Genomic DNA, 18,595 nt, shown 5'->3' with positions numbered 1-18,595 from the left:
ACTTTACTTCAATTTAAAATTATACTTCAAGGCACAAGAATGTATCCTTCACATCAAAGTATCAGCATTATGCTTCTTTAGACTTCTTTTTTAGAACAACAGAATTAATAGCATACTACAGACTTTCCCCAATGCAGATGAAAGCTGAATATGTAAAAACAAGGTGATATTATACAGTACATTAAATTTACAGACATGATTCTTGTGTCTGCTGCTATAGAGGTGAGCACGAGGCCCAGACTCTCGGCTGCTTAAGCACACGGCTGCTGTCAGCTAATCTATCAACAGTGAGTCCCTGAAGGATTGTTGTTAAAGAGGGAGGCAACGTGAAACAGAAAGCCTCTCTGACTGTCTCTGATCTGAACCCATTCTCCTCACTATTGTTGAAAATGGCCAATCTAAATAATTAATAACTCACCCCTGCTTCCCTACCCCCCATAAAATAAAATGGCAAACCTGCAGCGGTATAAAGCAAGTCAGCAAAAAAACACCCCTGGATCAGAGAAAGTTGGTGTCTCTGGAAAAGGCACAAGAAGTTTTATTTAGAATTTGTTTACTTGTTACAATGGTGTACCATCTCAACAATGCTGGAAAAAAGAGCATTAGGGAAATTATGGAAATACTGAACGGGACTGTGACTATCTATTTCAATAAATCAGCACATCTGGCCCACTAAATCAAATCTTTAGTACTGGTGAGCTGTGAAATTAAGCTTTAGATGATTAGAATGAGAATATAGCACAAAAAGATGCAGGATCCCCGTTGATAACCAGAACTGCACGTAACGTGTTCTGGCTGATTGGTTCTCTAACATCCATTTTACTTACTTTTGAGGAGCTTCCAGGGTGTAGCAGCAGCATTAACATCTGTGTGAAGACAGCAGCCAGGTTATTTATAGCATGCTGTACATGTGTCTGTAAATGCTGGTGTGTTATAAACAAGGTATTTTGATAGCAGGATAACGCACATGAAGATCCACCATGCAGGTGACATCAGGGGCACATCAGTACAAAAAAGCAGGTCATCTTCTACACATTTATGGACCCTTTTTTAACAGACATAAAGACGTGCACACATACACACAGCAGCAGTATCATGTTACCCCCAAACAAAAGCTCTTAAATGAATTAAACTTGTTTATAGGGATGCAAAATTTGGGATTTTAGCCAAAATCGGATTTATTTTCCAACTCATTTTGGGCAATTTTGGCAATATATGCACAGATTTTTTTCCACCCAATTGCGGAGAACATCAAGCTGTGATGGCCCACTGGCAGATGTAGACATAAAATACAATGCCTTTCAAAATGAGCACATTCGCTGGGCAAAATAAGAAAACTACTAGTTACAGGCCTTTTCCTCTGGTCCCTGTTTCTCTTTGTTCTTTGTAATGATTAGGATGATGGCTCTTAACAGGACACAGTTCACCTTAAAATGAAAAACACATTATTCTTCTGGCTTGTAGTGCTGTTTGTCTTGATTATTTTTGTATGAGTTGTTGAGTTTTGGAGATATTGGCTGCAGAAATTTTGACCTTGTCTTGAATATAATGCAACTAGATGGCACTTGGCCTGTGGTGTGAAGCGCTAGAAGAATACATTAGAACATCTTTAATGCAATGTCTCTTTCCAGATTTCATACCCCAGTTATTCCAGATAATCCACAGATCCTGTTGTGAGCAGTTTCATGTAGGAACTGCTTTCTTTTTATGGTAATAAAAAAATAGTTCCTATATGAGGGTCTGTAGATCATCTTGAGTAATTGGGTCATGATTTTTGGACAAAGACACTGCTTTTGAGTTTTTTACATGTATTTCTGGTGCTTTGAGCACCACAAACCGTGTGCCATCTAGTTTCATTATATTCAAGAGAAGGCAGACATCTCTACAGCTGATGTCTCCACAACTCGAGAATTCACACAAAAACAATCTACACAGATAGACAGCACTACAGGCCAGACCACTGCTATGGACACAGTTCTGTTCATAGACTCCAGAGGAGCAATTAAGTAGCTTTAAAATCAACAAAATTATTTTTTGACTCAATAAAATATTTTTAAATTATTACTATTTTTTACTGAGCTGCCATGTAATAAATGTGATAATGTACAGTAGGTAGGGCATTATTGGAAAATAAACCAAGACAGGAAGGTGCAGGACCCCAATGAATAACAAAGTCTTGTATCACATCATCGCTTAAAGATTTTATCAGCTTATTCTGATGATGTGCCAATAATATTGTACATCCGTATTTGTTTTAGATGTGGCTATTAGTCACACTGGATTTAATGAGTCAATACTCTCACTATGGAGTGATGATAATGCACCACTGAAGGGCTTTCTGTGTCTGATAGTCTTCATTTTTAGGGTCAGGGCTGGAAGTAGGGTCAGGTTGAAGTGTTAGATTCATGAAAGTGGCAGCAGCTGTATAAGATCATCCAACAATAACAATGATGTTGTCTTCTGAGTCCCTCTGAAGATGTTGAAGACAGGTGATGGTGTAATTGGTCCTACAGGGGGCAGTTTAAGGCTACAGTGCTTGACACCTATTAAAGACAACAACTTCCTTGTTCCCTGTGTAATAAACAACTTTTATCCTCTGTGCCAATCCAGCAACAGTGTGGGACTGTGGACAAGGGACTCTGCGCTCATTGTATCAACCTTTCTGTTGTGATAAACTGCCAGTAATCTAATCCAGGTTAATTAAATTCATGTCTGAGGGGCGGGCAGTAGACAGGATCCTCCAAATAGAAAGTTATTCATTGTCGCCCCAAAGACAGGAGAGGAGGGAGGGAGGAATGAATGAGCGAGTCAAAGACCAGCAGCGCACGATCCAGCGCTGAGAGCCATCGATGAGGAAGTGGAACTGAACCTGCGATGTGGAGGGAGGGAAGCAGCTCATCTGTGTAGTTCCTGGACAGAGCGTCACCCAGCAAAACGCGCGGACTGGTGACCATTATCGTACTGGGATTAGCCGGGATGTCAAGGGAATAATGTCAGTAATCATGTGCCTTATTGGCACCGAGTCGGTGCCACCTCAGCGGTAAGTGGAGAGAAGGAGAGAGAAGGAGGGAGAGGAGGAGGAGGGGTAGACAGCCTGGCAGACAGGTGCGACTCCACAGCCTGTTTCATTTTCTCGCGGTCCTAATAAGTAATAGAGCCATGGATACCCGCAAGGAAAACAAGGTAAGAAAAGCCATGAAACCCAAAACGACGAAGCGGAAAGAGAAGAAATACAAGAGCGGGAGGTTCATCAGGAGGAAATCGCTGCGATCTTTTGGGAATTTCATGGGAAGGATCCTTAAAACTTTGGGCACTTTGGCGCACTTTGGCGACGCGGAGCCGCCGGACGCGGAGGACGACGACGGCGGCTTCGGGCAGAGCGCCACGGGGGGCTTCAAAGACGACTGCTCGCAGGTCTCCAGGGAGGGGACCGTGAAGAAGAGCTCCACCGTGTCCTTCTCTCACGGCTCGGTCAAAGACAGGCTGTCGTGGTGCTACGGCGACAAGACCCCCGGGGTGCTGGGACTGAAGAACCACGGCAACACCTGTTTCATGAACGCCGTGGTCCAGTGCCTCAGCAACACGGACCTGCTGGCCGAGTACCTCGGGTTGGAGCAGTACAAGTCGGATATAAGCCTCGGCCACGGCAGGGTGAACGGGGAGCTGAGAGGAGGAGAGGAGCGGCGCCGGGGAGAGGTGACAGAACAGCTGGCGTCGCTGGTTCGAGCGCTGTGGACGCTGGAGTACACGCCACAGCTGTCCGTGGAGTTCAAGGTGAGGATAGGAAGGAGGCGGTGGATATTTGTCTGGCTGATGTCACCGGTTTGTTGTGTTGTTTTTGTTTAGTATGTCTTGATGGCTGTTTATCTCAATGGCTCAGTTTGTGGAGATGAGTAGAAATTCGGTGTTTATTTGTCTTTCTAACAAATTTTCAATATTTTTTTCTTTGGAACCTGAAAATGTGTGTTTTACACTATTTAGCAAGGTGCATCGTTGAAATGCTTTATTCTCACCAGAGCAAACAATGCATCATGGGCCCCTAACCCCCAAGTTACACCTTGTGTCAGTTGGTTTGTGATCATTGGGCATCAGCACAGTAAAACAAAAAACACAAGACCTTGAGGCATTTTAAGTCAAACACAAACTAACAGGAGCAAACCTTCAGCCAAGTGTGATCCAGCAGGGGTACTGCTGGGTTTATGGGAAACATTCGGGATAATTTAAGTTGCAACTCCACAAAATATACAGTTTCCCAGTCCTGTTCCCCAGGGCCCACTGCCCTGTTTCCCTGCTCCAACACACCTGATTCCAATGATCAATCAGTTCGTCATCAAGCCTCTGCAGAAGTCTGATAATGATGCGATCATTTGAACCAGGTGTGTTGGAGCAGGGAAACGACTGGGAAATGCTTTTTTAGTGCTTTTAGACAGAAAATGGAAATGTTTGATATTATATCTTTGATTTGTTTTTGTTGGTAAGTATTCCCCTTTTCGTGCCCGAGAAGCAAAGATATCTTCATTAGAAAATACACGGCACCTGTTGCCCCCTTATATCATACCAGAGTTGTATCCAGCAGTTGGCTTTCTCTTCTATAAAACAACAGCTGGCTACTGTTGTCCAAGTCCAACCACAAATAAACAACACAACATTTAGTGATAGCAAACTGATGCAACACAACATATAAACATGGGCTGTTGCCATTTGTGTATTTCATCTTATTTGCCAGTAGGTCGATTGCAGTCAGCAAGGTGGATGTGTTTGGCTAAAGATGTTCCTAGTTGACTAGTGGTAGTTCAGTCAGGAGAGACTTCATTCTGAGTGCATGAAACATATTTAATTTACATGCACAATCTGGATGAGAAATGTGGAAAGTCTTTGGTGATTAGACCCCCTGGTGACATCATCATGTATAAGGGGGTAGTGAAGATAGCGGCTACATCTGGTTGGTTAAGTGACAAGTGAACACCCATAATCAGCTGATTTAGGGCAAGCAAGAAAGAGAGTATAAGAGAGAGAGAGTTGTGACTGAATGAGGCATAAAGATAGTCTTCCTGATTGAACTTACTCTGACCTTCCTTTAGTTTAACTTAACCCGCACATTTATGATGTTTATTTAATTATTTTAATATATTGTTGATGGGCATGAAATGAGCCATCTGCTAAACGCAACTGGTAAAAGCGGTAATGATTCTGAATGTGTTGGAACAAACAACAAGGAGACTAAACATTTAGTTAATTATCTTTCCACACAGTATAGTGTCACAAAGCTCTCATTGTTCAAATCAAGGAATAAACAACCTCCAACTTAACAAAAACAAATACTCACAGACTTATCAACACAACGGATGATGTAAACTTACAAATGACCTCATTACAAATTTGCTCCTCAACCTTCTTACTGTCCTTACCTGACCCCATCGTATCCTCATCCGCAGAGTCATAGTCCTGGTTGGAGGTGCTGTAAATCATCTTGGAACTGTATACCCTATGGTCAAACAGGCCTCAGTCATTCTTGGAGACTGCGTCCCAGTCTAACAGGGTCCCTATCTGAGCTTACTAGCTACTTGCAGCTATAGCACTGTTAGCAGCAATGCATAGGTGACTTCAGTGTTAAAAGAGAAAAGGTCAAGAAACCCTTCTCACTAACTAGGTAGTAGCCAGGGTGCAGACACACTGCACAGAGAGAGCGGGAAAGAGGGGGTCAATAATGGCTCAACAGGAAATTTGTACCCAGTGGTTCCCATGTGGGTTGCTCCAGCAATGGATTATCATCATCGTGCATTATCTTCAGGACAGATTACTTTTATATATTCTCCCCACAGAATTTCCCCAGATTCAGGCAAAGACTTTATTTGCCTCAGCACACAGCTGTAATAGCTTCAGTGTACCTTGTGCCCTGTCACTCCTCTAAAACAAGCCCAGCAGCACAGCAGGCATATGTCAAGAGGATTCAGTGGGATTTGTAAGCAGAATTGCCAACTATCACAGTCCATACCGGCTAAACAAATATTTGAATGAACACATCAGGTGAGCATTTTATTGAATCCGGGTCAACCTAATTTCCGTGACTAAAGGTGTGCAGGTCGTTTTTGAGTGTATTTCAGTGCGGAGGCCATGTGAAGCAGTAATAATAAAAACAGCCCACTGCTTTTGGTTTTGACGTTTTATTGGTACTTGTTGAACTAGTGGTAGTTTTGTGGTTACTGATTACATGCAGGCTGCAATGGCTCCACTTGACTCACCTGCCGCAACAATAGGGGACTTCAGGTGGTTTGCCTGCATTCCTGCGGGGAGTCAAACATTCCTTTCTTATTTACGTAAACCGGTAAATGTATTTTATAGTAGTGTAGACTACAGACTACATTGCAAAGGACACTAAATCAACAAGTGGTAATACACATACACACAGAAGGCTTCTTGGTGTTGCAGTCAGTCACTCATGGCTGTTATGTGCCAGGCCTGCAGGGCCCCCCAGCCTCCCCTCTGGGCTTACTGGATGACAGTCAACCAGTTCACTCACTGAATAGTAACTGCTCTGTTGCATCAACAGCCTGGGGGGAGTTACAGCGGAGGGAGGGTATGCAACATGCGCACAAAAACACACAATCACACAGGCATGGGGAGACAGCATGGGTGGGATTTCATTTATAATGGAAAAGCTTTATACTCATGACAGTGACTTTGGCTGTAGCTTTCCTCACCCACAACCACAAGTTAGTAATGAATGTATAAAAGAGAGTGCAGTCTAGCCCAAAGCCTCAAGGGAAAGGTAGTGATTAATACAGAAAAAGAGCTTGATGATGTTTTGATGTGAAAAATACAAGGAGTCATGGTTTTGTGGATCATTAATGCTGAGCACCTGCCTGTGTGTAAGATTTACCCAGCAGATTTTAAACTCTCGTCACGTGCAGCTTCACTAACTCGAGCCTCTGTAGACTTTTAAAATAATAAATAGCTTGTGATGGGGAAAAACACAAGGTAACACAAGGGCTTGAAGGATATTTGGGTAAGGATTAAAGGTCTTGAATGTAGAAATCTGAATTTATATTCAGTAAAATTACCTCTTTGAAATTGGCTGCTGGTGTGCAGAGTGACTCCTCTTGATTTCAGGACACAGTACTAAATATAATATGTATAATATAAATATAATAGGAAGTACTTACTGTGGCTTTAGATCAGTTATCTTACTGATATCATATAGGACCGGAATTCATAATAATGATTTTAACTTCATAAAACAATGTAACAGAGAGTTTCCAGCCACTCTGATTTACAAAGTTTCTCGGCTGTTTGGCCAAGAAATGTTGTAGCTAAGCATTAGTTTACCAACTTACCATTCTGCATGTGACTTAAAATGCTGAACAAAGTCGAAATTGCTGTGCACCCATCTGTTATTTTCAATGTGCATGGTTTTCATGCTAATATTTTTTTTTTGTCAACCACTGTGTAGTTGTGTGCATGCAAACAGTTATCTGTGGTATCATTTGTACAACTGGTGCTCGGTAACACTTCTTCTAGTTCTTGCCTCCAACTTGATTGGATTTTGTCAGTTTAGTTCAAATAAAGTGGATCTAAGGAATTTCTGTTGACTTGATGCACTGGTATTTCAGAATTAATTTACGCCTTTCTCATCAAGTCATATAACACTTTCCAGTGGTTAATTTAGCTCGGAAGTGGTTGGAATGCTAGTGTTGTTGTACGGCAGTATAGCTAATGGATTATCAAGTATGTTATCTTGGCTTGAAAAATGGCCTGATGTCGACATGGCTGCTGTGTTAATATGGTCAATGAATAGCATTAATGTTGATTCAGGAGATGTGTGAATTTTTTTTAATCTCTGGGTTCAACTACGTATTTTCAAATCAAAAGGCTCAAGTCCAAGTGAAGTCACAGGTCATTGGTGTTATGGCCCAAATTGAGCTGGCAGTTTCTTTTGATTTTGTTAAGTCGAGTCTAAAGTCATCAAATTTCTGACCCGAGTCTGACTAAAAATCCAAGTCATGTGACTTAAGTCCACATCTCTGGTATGTTATGTCTTAATTGTGTCACAGAATGTGTGATTCAGTCTCAGTTTGTCTCATTCAGGCCCTTTGCATGAAAATGGGTTCAAATGGTGGCTTATAAGAGTCACTGTAATGACCAGCTGATGGGAGAAAATACTATCAGCCCTTGAACGTACTGTCTGAAGTTTCTGTCCTGTGTTTGAATAGAGCTGTTCATTCTTTCTTCTATTTTGCTCTAATACCTCTCATCATAGTAGGTGGCAATAAAAAAGCAACATGTGCTTCACTCCCCTTTTCTCTCATCGTCACATTGACTTGTGTCTGTCTGCTCATCCCTGGGTGAAGCAGGAGAGAGGATGTTTACTGTAGTATGTGCATTCAGCCTGGATAAAGAGGATACCCCCCCTGCTGAGAAGCCTCCATTGGTGTGCACTGACAGGAAGAGAGAAAGAGAAAGTGGAAAGGAGAGACATTGCTGGTAAACAAAACTGTCTTCCCAACTGTGGTCCTCATACGACCCCCAAGTCTGTAATCGGAGCAAGGGACAGAAATCTCTGACAACTGATCGTTATTACCAAATCTGGCCACACTTAAAGTGAGGCAATGGCCGGCAAAGAAATGGAAGAAGAAACTTTTCTCTCAGATAATGGGTCTTGCAGTACTTTTTCTAACTTCTTTTGTGTTGGGATTGACATTAGGAGTGAGTAGGAGTCATGAGCCTGTCAGTAGAAATCACAGTGTCTCAACAGAGGATACCAGATTTTTTTTTCCCCTCTGGAAAAATTTGAACTCTTCTTGGCCTTCTTGGTCAAACCAAAGTACAGTCTTTCATACTGAGCTTTATTCAAACAGTCAAATTAATTCATATTTATCTACTGTGTTAGTCTCAATCTTAAAATCATAATAGATTTCAGGGTGTAAACAACTGAATTGTATGAATCACATGTTGTGGTGGTTGTTATGTCCAGATGTCTTTTTTGTCACTGGGGATTAAAAATAATAAGAAAAGAGAAGGTTCTCATGGGAGACAGTGACTACAGTCACAGGCACTAAATATTTTTTTTTTTTTTGCCCTTACTCTGAAAAAGACAATATTCCTACTATGCTGTTCACATGAATAATGAAAATGAATATTCCACTATTATTCCAGTTTAATTACCTCCTTTGACCTATGTTATCTATCATCCCCAAAGCGTGCCAAAGCCTGTCTAATATCTGTTGATATCCACGTCTTTCATGATGGTGAAAAGTAAGTGTATTTCAACCAGAAATGTGGGCTTTTCTTTTGTGCGTGCATCTCTACCCAAATTGTTTGTGAGTTGGTTTATTTACAATTAGGTTCCACAGACATGCTTAATTGGCTCATTAACTCCTAAAGCACACTTCATTCAAACTTGACAGACAAGCATGTAAAACTGACCAAGATTGTCTTTGTTAGTCTGCCCACTCTTCCAACAATCATCAACTCTGGTTTGGTCAAATTAAAATCCGTAATTCACAGCGTGAAAGAGTGTAAAGAGTCTAACTCTGTCTACCTCTCACTCCTCATTCAGCTGAGTGGCTGTGTAATGTGTCGCTGGATGAGAGTGTGTCACAGACCATTACGTTAGCTAAGTAAAATGACAAATATCAGCCCAAAAATCGGCCAAAAAAGACAACCGGCGATGTGGTTAGCCCATCGTCAATAAGCAATATATTCGTCCAATTGTCCAGCCCTAAATTGAGATGCATATTCCGAATGCGCTGTGTACATTTCCCAAGAATACTCCTAAAACCTGAACAATATCAACATATTCCACATGCCTTAATTGGAAAAGGCTGCATTTGGAATAAGGCCTAATAAAAAATATTCAAACTGAGCATGTGATTTATATGATCCGTATCGAGTTCAGAATGTTGCCATGTTCTGAATAATGGTGGAAAAAAAGTGAGCATGTAAATGCAGTCTTTGTGAGATTCAGATGGGAGTATTCACTGTGCCTTCTGTGGGCATTTATAGCTTCCTTGTTTTCTTCAGATACAGCCTCACCACCTCACCAGCCTTACAGGGCAGCTAAGTCCCTGCAACTCAGCACTTATTTCATTGGTAATGTTACTCACCTGCACGCCCTCATTAGATTCCTACACCATGATACATTTAACTGAAATGTGTTACCAAATGCAGCTATGCTTATAAATGACTGTGATCAGCCAAATTGAAGTGCTATATATATAAAGGTCAAAATTTCCAACTTTAGCTGTAACTGCTTCGTTACACATTTGATGTTGATGAAATCTGGAGGGGTGAAGTGTCCTTTTATTGGCTGGCACAGAAGTTGTCTACATCAATTTAACTTGATGACACAGTCAGCTCTTTCTTTCTACAGTGTTACACTCCCGACCTAAAGGATTTAACAACACAGTAACTACTTTTAGAAGTGGTAGCGAGGAGCCCGGATTCATCTTTTTTTATGCTCGACAGGAGCTGCATCTCAGTGAGGTCAGTGGAACTCAGGCGGGAAGATGAAGCTGGGTGTTTTAAGTAGTCTTGTTTGTTCTGGGAGTGCAGGCAGCGTGTGACAGTGAGGCAGGCCAGTGAGACTGATGGTTTGTTTGTCTTTTCTTGTCTCTGCTCTCCGTCAAGGACCACTCTCATTCTCACTCTTAGTGCTGAAGATGTATATACAGTGTTTGAAGGAAGACACACACATTGCAGTGGGGAAATGCAGCACCTGGACTCTGTGCTGAATGTGCACGGTGGGACTGCCTCTCATTTCAGTTTGATGGCAGCAGTTTTTCAGTGAAGCAGATGGGTGACTTTTTTTTGAGATTTTAGCAGAGGATTTTATTTTCTGTTTTTATGCACGCAATAGATCAGTGTATTTCGTCCTAGAAAGGGTTCCAGAAGAGTTCTTCCTAAAGGGCTGAGGCTCTACCCAGAACCATTTGCTTCTGAAGAAAGGGTTTGTCAAGGGTTCTCTGTAAAAGTAAAAGTTCCATTAAGAACTTTTTTCCCATCCATAGAACCCTTTTTGGAAGAAAATGTTCTTGAAATTATTCCTTGAAGAATTCCATCATCAAGGCTTCTTTGTACCATAAGATAAAGGGGTTCTTGGTAGAACCCTTTAGATAGGGTCTAGATAAAACCCTTTAATACAAAAGGCATTTTAAGCAAAAGAGTTCTTGGGAGATCCTTGAGTGTCCTCTAAATAAACCCTTGGAATATAAAAGACTTGTTAATAGACCCCTTTGGGAACGTTCTAGGCCCTAAAAACTCTAAAACCCTTGGAATATAAAAAGGTTCTCTGTATAACCCCCCTGACTGTGCCTTAGATAAAACCTGTGGAACATAAAAGCTTTCTTGGTAGGACACTCTGGGTGATTCTAGGTAGAACCATTGAAATATAAAAAGGTTCCCTCTAACAGTTAGGGGTGGAACTCTCTGGTTACCTCATGGTTCGATTCGATTATGATTCTGAGGGCAACGATTCGATGATAAAACGATTCTCGATGCATCTTGATGTATGAAAATCTTAAGCTTTAAGCCAGGGGATGCTGATTGTGTTGGATTTATCTGCAGCTGGTCGCGTTCAGCCATCCAAGTAGCATCATTTAGAAGTAAACATGATTCATGTGTTACATTTGGGGATGGGAATCTTGTTGGCTGCCTTTTTATTTTGAAAGAGCTAACTGCATTAATCAATGAATGAATCACTTTGAAAGTGTCTCCAGTGGTGGAGAGCAGCCTCTCTGTTGCACCATTAGCTCTGAGGAAAGACGCTGTCCATCATGTAGAGCTGGCGCAGAGTTTTAGAGGTGAACAGACCAAGCAGAGAGTGATTTTCTTTCCCCCAGCGGTGAAGTTGTGCAATGCCACGGTGTGCATCGCTCAACTGTTCTTGTTTGTTAAAGCTGATCACTGTTCTGCTCCTCACATCTTAATGTCTCTGGGTGATAGTAAAAAGTACACACTTGTTGTGCGTCTCACAAACGCAGTTATTTAGACACTAAATCAAAACATGATTTGGACCCACTGCCTTTTGAGAAGATGAAGTACATGTCTCCTTGTTAACTGCTGATAACTCTCACACTTGTGCACTGTAGATGGACTGCTGCGCTGCTCTTGCAGCTGAGTTCTGCCACTTTTGCTCTGTCAACATGAATTAACAATTAGAAAATCGACTTTTATAAATCGATTCTGAATTTTGCATGTCAGCATCATGATGCATCTATGAATCAATTATTTCCCCCACTCCTAGTAACAGTATGAGTATGTTCAACATAAAACCCTTGGAATCTAAAAATGTTCTTGGTAGAACCCCCCGGTATGTGCTAGATAAAACCCTTCTTTTTACTTCCGTGGAAAGGTACTTGATAGAACCCCTTGGTGAGACCTTCCACAGCTGGTTCCAGGTATAATCCTTTATGTTGGGGTCTAGGTAAAATTTTCTGAAAGTGGAACCTTTGTAAAAGGTTCTCCCAGGAACCAAAAAGGCTTCTGCCATGGGGACAAATGGAGAGCCCTTTATGGTTCTAGCACCTGTATTTCTAATAGTGTGTCTCTGTCTTAGCTGTTGTGGAAGTGATAACGCTTCAAACACTTCATCTCATACCTATAAAACACAAGCAGGACCATTTAAAAGTACTGTTACACAGCCACCATATGCTGTCTGGAAGCAGCAGGCATTCCCATGACTCAGTGAGCTGTCCTCCATTATACCTACACTGCTGTGATAAAAGGCAATAAAGAAACACAAGGAGAAGTGTGTCTGTGCTGTATCTGTGTAAGCGCTACAATATGAGACCATTTTCTAGCAGGTTTATTATACCTCCGTATGATTTATGTACCAAACCTCAACGAGACGGTGTGAGAAACCATGGGAATAAATCAATCTTTACTATTCGGTGGTGTGATACTGCGGTCACTGAATCATGGAAGAGAGTCTGAGGTGGCTTTGATACTTTATGTCAGTGATGGGAAGCACATGGAAATGGTATATAAGCTCTCCATAGCGTGACAGACAATCATCCTACACTCTTCAGTTGTGCACACAGTAGCGTATTTACCGCCTCAGCTGTGAGTATCAATTTCTCAGTTTCAGCAGAGCCCAGGGAGATCCTCCCCTTCTGGGCAGTAAACCATTCAGAGGCGATTATTTCTATCACATCTCATCCCTCCTTATTTTTTACTGATCGCCTGTAAATCCCACGCCGGGGACATCTGCAGACACGCAGGCTTTGTTCAGTCTTGACTTGCTGGCACCTTCATTGAAGGATTTTCCAGGCTTCTCTGCGTCACAGAGAAAATATAGGTCTGATTCCAAGACATAGTATTTAGATTTGTCATCAGAAACACCTGCCCGGTTCTCCGTTGTTCTGGAGGTGAATCCAGTGTGGCCCAGGATGACACAGGAAGTAGCAGGCTGAATTAGGTTGAATTTGGGAAAAGGTGGCAAGGAAGGACAGGCTACACCACTGGAGGCTTTTACATCAGAGAAGTGGGCCTGAATCTCAGTACACTTGACCCGGGTACTTGAAAAGGTGACTTTGAGCACAGTTCATGTGTACTTGGGTTCGGTGTGCATGAGGAATAAATGATTGCAGGCTTTTCTAGACCAAAGCAAAAACATAAAAGATGTAGCGTAGATTATGACTCAAGTGTAGTCAGATACATAAAATCTTAGCACAGTGCGGAAATCATGACCCGGTTATCCCAGATAATTCACAGACTCTGGTGCAAGCAGATTTATGTAGGAACTACTTTCTGTCTGCCATCTGTTAACTGTGTCACTGTGCAGAAGGAAGCCTGCATTTTACTCATGAACGAGAGGCTCGTGACAATGCAGGATGTAAACATTAATGGTGTTCTCTTAGGCTGAGCTGTAACCATTAGTAGAAACTACCTATTTAAATATGTGTTTTTTGGAGCATCAGAAAATGGTTTGAGTTCCAGTGTTGAGAGAAAACATTGTTAACATTGCTAACACCATAACACCCTGTCATCAAACTGGCCTGCGATGGTCTCAGAGGTCCCAGCCTGGCTGTGTTCACTAGAAGGCCTGGTGCTCATTTCACTGACGCTCTCCTCTGGGTCACCCACACCCTGGACCCGAAAACCCCCTCCTCCTGGCAGTCCAAAGCTCCTGTCCTTTCGGTATAAACAAATACCAAAACTCCCCTGCTTCCAGTTAAGCTCAAGTGCCCCACATTGCTAGTGACTTTCAGGTCACAAGAAGAAAGATCCATGTTGCAACCATGCCCAAAATACTTTCTATTTTTTTTGCGACCAACTGTCTAATGAAAAGTCGGTGATTAAGACTCTTCTCAGCTGTGATACGGTAGGTTAGTGTTGTCTGGTTGAAAGAAAACAGTTTGTGCGTGGATTATCTTGAGACACTTGGTTGTTGGTTAGTGTTTTTTTTTTTTTTCTTGAGCAAAACAAGCCGAGTGCCATCTAGTTTCATTATATTGAAGAGAAGGCAGACTAGAAGAATCTAGATGGATAAATAACGCTGCAGGCCAGGGGAAAAATATGTACTTTTGATTTTGGGGTGAACTGTCCCTTAGGATTCAGGTTAAGCAAGTTGTGCTTATGTTTAGATTTAGGGTAAGTGTACAGGAAATGAATGTCAACGCAATGTCCTTTGAAGTGATGGAAACGTGATTGTGTGTGTGTGTGTTTGTGTATGTGTGTGTTTTTGTGTGTATGTGTGTTTTCCAAGGGTAGCTCTGCTGACTGGAGCTCAGCTGGGACTGATTAGCAGAGGGAATGGTTCCTACACGATAGAAAGGAAAGAAAAAGAGAGTTAATAGAAAGAGAGGAAGAAAGAGGACAGCACACCTGTGTGTTTACGGGTGTGTGACACATGAGAAGGATAGATGAAACACAGCGTGAGAGGACAGAGAGAGAGTGGAATAAGTGGAGGCCGTAAGTGATGGCTGCCCTGCGTCCGGTCTGTTCGACAGCAGAGGTGAGCCAGCAACCGCCGAAAAATGAAACTGCAAATGGAGCAGCCAGTAATGACAGATTCTATCCAGCCTCATTCCAGTCACACCTGTGGGGGGGATAGGGGCAGGAAAAAAAAAGTGTGTGCAGCTCCTCTTAAGGTTATGCCCTGTCATAATTTGTCAGCCAAGGAGTCCATGCAGGCAGGCTGGACAGCGATGAGGTGAGGTGGTGTAAATGGGTTTTTTAGGGTGAGAGGAGGAGGGTTATTTGTTTGATGTATGTTTATAGTAAATTCCTGGCCTGCCAGCACTTTGATCCGTCATTGTTTACAGAGCAGGAGGATGGATGTAGGGAGGGCATGAAGGGTAATGGTGTGAGGTGAAGCAAAGGTAGCAAGGCAGGATACTAAAATAGACATCTGGGTGTGGAAGCAGAGGATGTTGCCCTGCCTCCGCTGACCGCTGGGAGGTCATGACCTTGCTGTAGAGACTGCACAGGTTTATGGCTGTCTTTTGTCATTCTCTTATCTTTCTTTAATGCTTTCTGCTTTTTGCTGCTCTCTTTGTTTGTAGAAAAGCTGGTAGTCCTTGATTCTTTTGTTTAGTTCCCTTTTTTGAGACAGAAAAGTAAAGAAATTGTTTGCCCCTTGCCCCGTTAAAAGCAATTGCTTGCCCCCATGAGTCAGACCTTTTGCTTTTATGCTGGGGAACTTTTTATTAGGTCCCAAAAAAACGGTTGTTTTAATATGACCAGAAACCAAACCTAATTAAAGCCCTCAAAAGTCCCTACTGGCTAGTTTAAAAAAAAAAATGCCTTCGAAATCACATCTTTTAACTTCAAAACTCTCAATGTCATCACAGTCACTGCCTTGGTTTGACTCATATTTAAAGGGTAATGAGCAATGTGTGGTGATTAAAAAAAAAAAAAAAACAAGTCTGCTTTTCACAAATCTATGAAAGTTGCTTGGTCTGTCTGCTTTTCCATTTAAAAGCTACGTGCAGCAGAATCACTGAATTAAAGGTGAGCCCATTCAATGACAAACACAGGTGAAGTATTAGTATTAGGGATCATTTTAGACAGTTGAATTTTAAAAGTCATGCTACAAAAATTTGTTAAACGATTAAGGCTAACCTGAGCTGTTTTAAGGTTATACAAAATTGTTTTAATTTGACTGTGCCTTTCTGTTTCTAAATTCAAGGATATTCTCACACAGGTCTTATGGTTTGACTATCTGGTCTGTAATTAAATCCATAGTGTTTTTATAATGGCCTTGAAAATCTTGGGCAAAATGCCAATAAGATACCATCAAGTAAGTAAAACATTGTTTGGTCAGACAGCTCACGCTGTGAAAGTTGCAAAATCTCGGAACTCTTTACCTGATCACTTGAAAACTTTTGAAGTTGTGAATGTAATGTCTTTAAATGTATGCTGTTTTGTTTTTTAGTTAATGTTCATGTTAGCCCAACTAGAGACAGGTGTTGCAAATTAGTGTGTGATAGTTACTTCCAATTGCAGCACTTTTCAAATAAACCACAAATAAATAAATAACCATGCCCCCTAACATAATTTGGCCATTTGGTGGAATAGACCTCCACTTCAATAATTACAGGTGGGAGTTAGGTATCAAAAGTAATCTTTAATTTTCTCACATTTTCCTTGAAAACAAGTAAATAGCCCCAAGTTATGTAAAAATGGAGGCTGCACAGCTTTGTTCCACATGCTCTGATTTAATGAATAAACTGATGAATAAAATCAATAAATGAAATGAAGCTTGCTTCAAGCTGTTAGAGAGAGAATGAAGAGAAATGCCGCCTGGATCCAGCCCATCGGGTCAGACTCAGTCAGGTGTGGGTTGAGAGAATCAGATCTGTCGTCTAGACTGATCAATAGTTCTTACAAAAAGCTCTGCGCTCCCTCAAGTTGACCCTCACGCCCACCTTCATCCTCTCCTTGACTGGCTCTGAAGTGTTTGCTCAACAAACACTTAAGATCCCACCAGAGCTGTGCTCAGGTCATCTTTGAACATTGCTAGTGTTTGCAGAGAGACTCGACATTTCAGCTAACCTGCGATTCTCTTCTTTGTCTCTCCACGCTTCCCTCACCACCTCATTGCTTCTCCTTTCTTCCTTTCATTTCTCCCTTTACAAGAATTCAATTAAAAGAGATTTGATGCTTGGGAATACAACTTTGGCAAATCTTTTTAAGCGTCTTTGAGTGTGAGTGACACATCTCACCAGAGACAACGCTGTATCCACAGATATCAAAGCACACGCATACAAACAGAGGGAGAAAGCAGCAGAGATGAGGCCAGTGGAGAAGTCATCCCCTCGACTTAATGAAGTCATAACCTCTTGATGTCATTGGGTTTCGGTACACAGACTCATCGTAACCTTGGAAACTGTCCGCCTCTCTGCTTGTTTCAGTGATTTTGCCCCTCTTACTTTGTTTGTAGCTTTGAGAAACTGCACTCTTAGAAATAAAAGGCCAACTAGAACCAGGTAGGGTTCTTTAGCTCGGCCTCATATAGGAGAACCCTATTGGTATCTGGTAGAACCTTCTTTAAAGGTTCCACTTGGAACCTAGTAAGAGGGTTCTACCTCGAACTCAACATAAAGGGTAATACCTAGAACCATCTGTGAAAGGTTTACCCAGAACCCCCTATGAGAGGTTCTAAAGGAGAGCCCTTATGTGGTATAATGGTTGTACCCAGAACCCTATCTGAGGATTCTATTGAGAATCTTTCCATCTTGTAAGGGTGCTAAGAAGAACCCACCACAGAAACCTTTTTATTTTCTAAGTGTCTTATCTGGAACAAATCCGGCGTTTTATATTCCAAGGGTTTAATCCAAGGGTTTGTCAAGGCAAACCCTTGGGTTCTTCATACGGAAATTGTTCTGCGAGGAACCTCAGGACTTCAGAAAGAACCCCTCTGGAACCCTTATTTATAAAAGTGTGTGTTGTCTCACTTTTCATCTCTGGGACAATCACAACTGTGCCGTGCTTTTTTGATGAGAAGACAGAAAAACACTCACAAGTCTGTTGAAACTCCGCCAGCATCGCTACTCCACCGCTCCCTCTCTCCATCTGTCCCTCATCCCTCCATCCCCTGTCAGTGCGTCCTCATTGTGATGAAGCTCATTAGCGGGCTGTCTCCGTCAGGTAGGACAGAGGGGGGGCTCCCTCCCGTGTTTATATTTAGACACTGGGATACTGCAGGTATGATGTGGTGATTTTTAATGAGGTGTGGAGCAGAGCCTGCAGCCCGTCAGTCACACGCAGAGATGGAGAGTGATGGAGAGATAGAGGAGTAGCCACCTGGTGAAGTGTTAATGCACGTCGTTAGTTCTGTGTGTCATTTTCTCTGTCTGACTCATAAACTCACAACTCCTTCCTCATAATTGAATTAGACAATCTGGTTGTTTTTTTTTTTCCTCCTAACACCTGTCATGTATTGGATATCCTCTGTATGAGTCATCCTTTGGTGTGCAGTCAATGAATGTGTTAGGAGAACAATTTCTTAAAATATTACTGGGCATCACAAAGGGATTACTGACGTGTCTGATTTTGTTTATGCCAAAAATAGCTAACAGGGTACATTATTTAAACAACCACAGAAGGATGAAAATTAGAGGACAGTCTTACAAAGAAAATTTGATTAAATAAT

General features: G+C 41.8%; 1 protein-coding gene across 1 annotated transcript in view; it reads left to right on the top strand.

The window, feature by feature from the left end:
- Positions 1-2,252: 2,252 nt before the first annotated feature.
- The window catches only part of usp43a (ubiquitin specific peptidase 43a), a 170,584-nt gene continuing 154,241 nt past the window's right edge, over positions 2,253-18,595 (top strand). The window contains exon 1 of the mRNA XM_084715618.1: positions 2,253-3,774. Coding sequence (XP_084571744.1) covers positions 3,160-3,774 — 615 coding nt within the window. The 5' untranslated portion in view covers positions 2,253-3,159. The remainder of the gene's footprint in view (positions 3,775-18,595) is intronic.

Source organism: Lutjanus erythropterus, chromosome 3, assembly GCF_056507025.1.
Source record: "Lutjanus erythropterus isolate fLutEry1 chromosome 3, fLutEry1.hap2, whole genome shotgun sequence".
Lineage (NCBI taxonomy): Eukaryota > Metazoa > Chordata > Actinopteri > Lutjaniformes > Lutjanidae > Lutjanus > Lutjanus erythropterus.
This window is presented reverse-complemented; position numbering and strand designations above follow the sequence as displayed.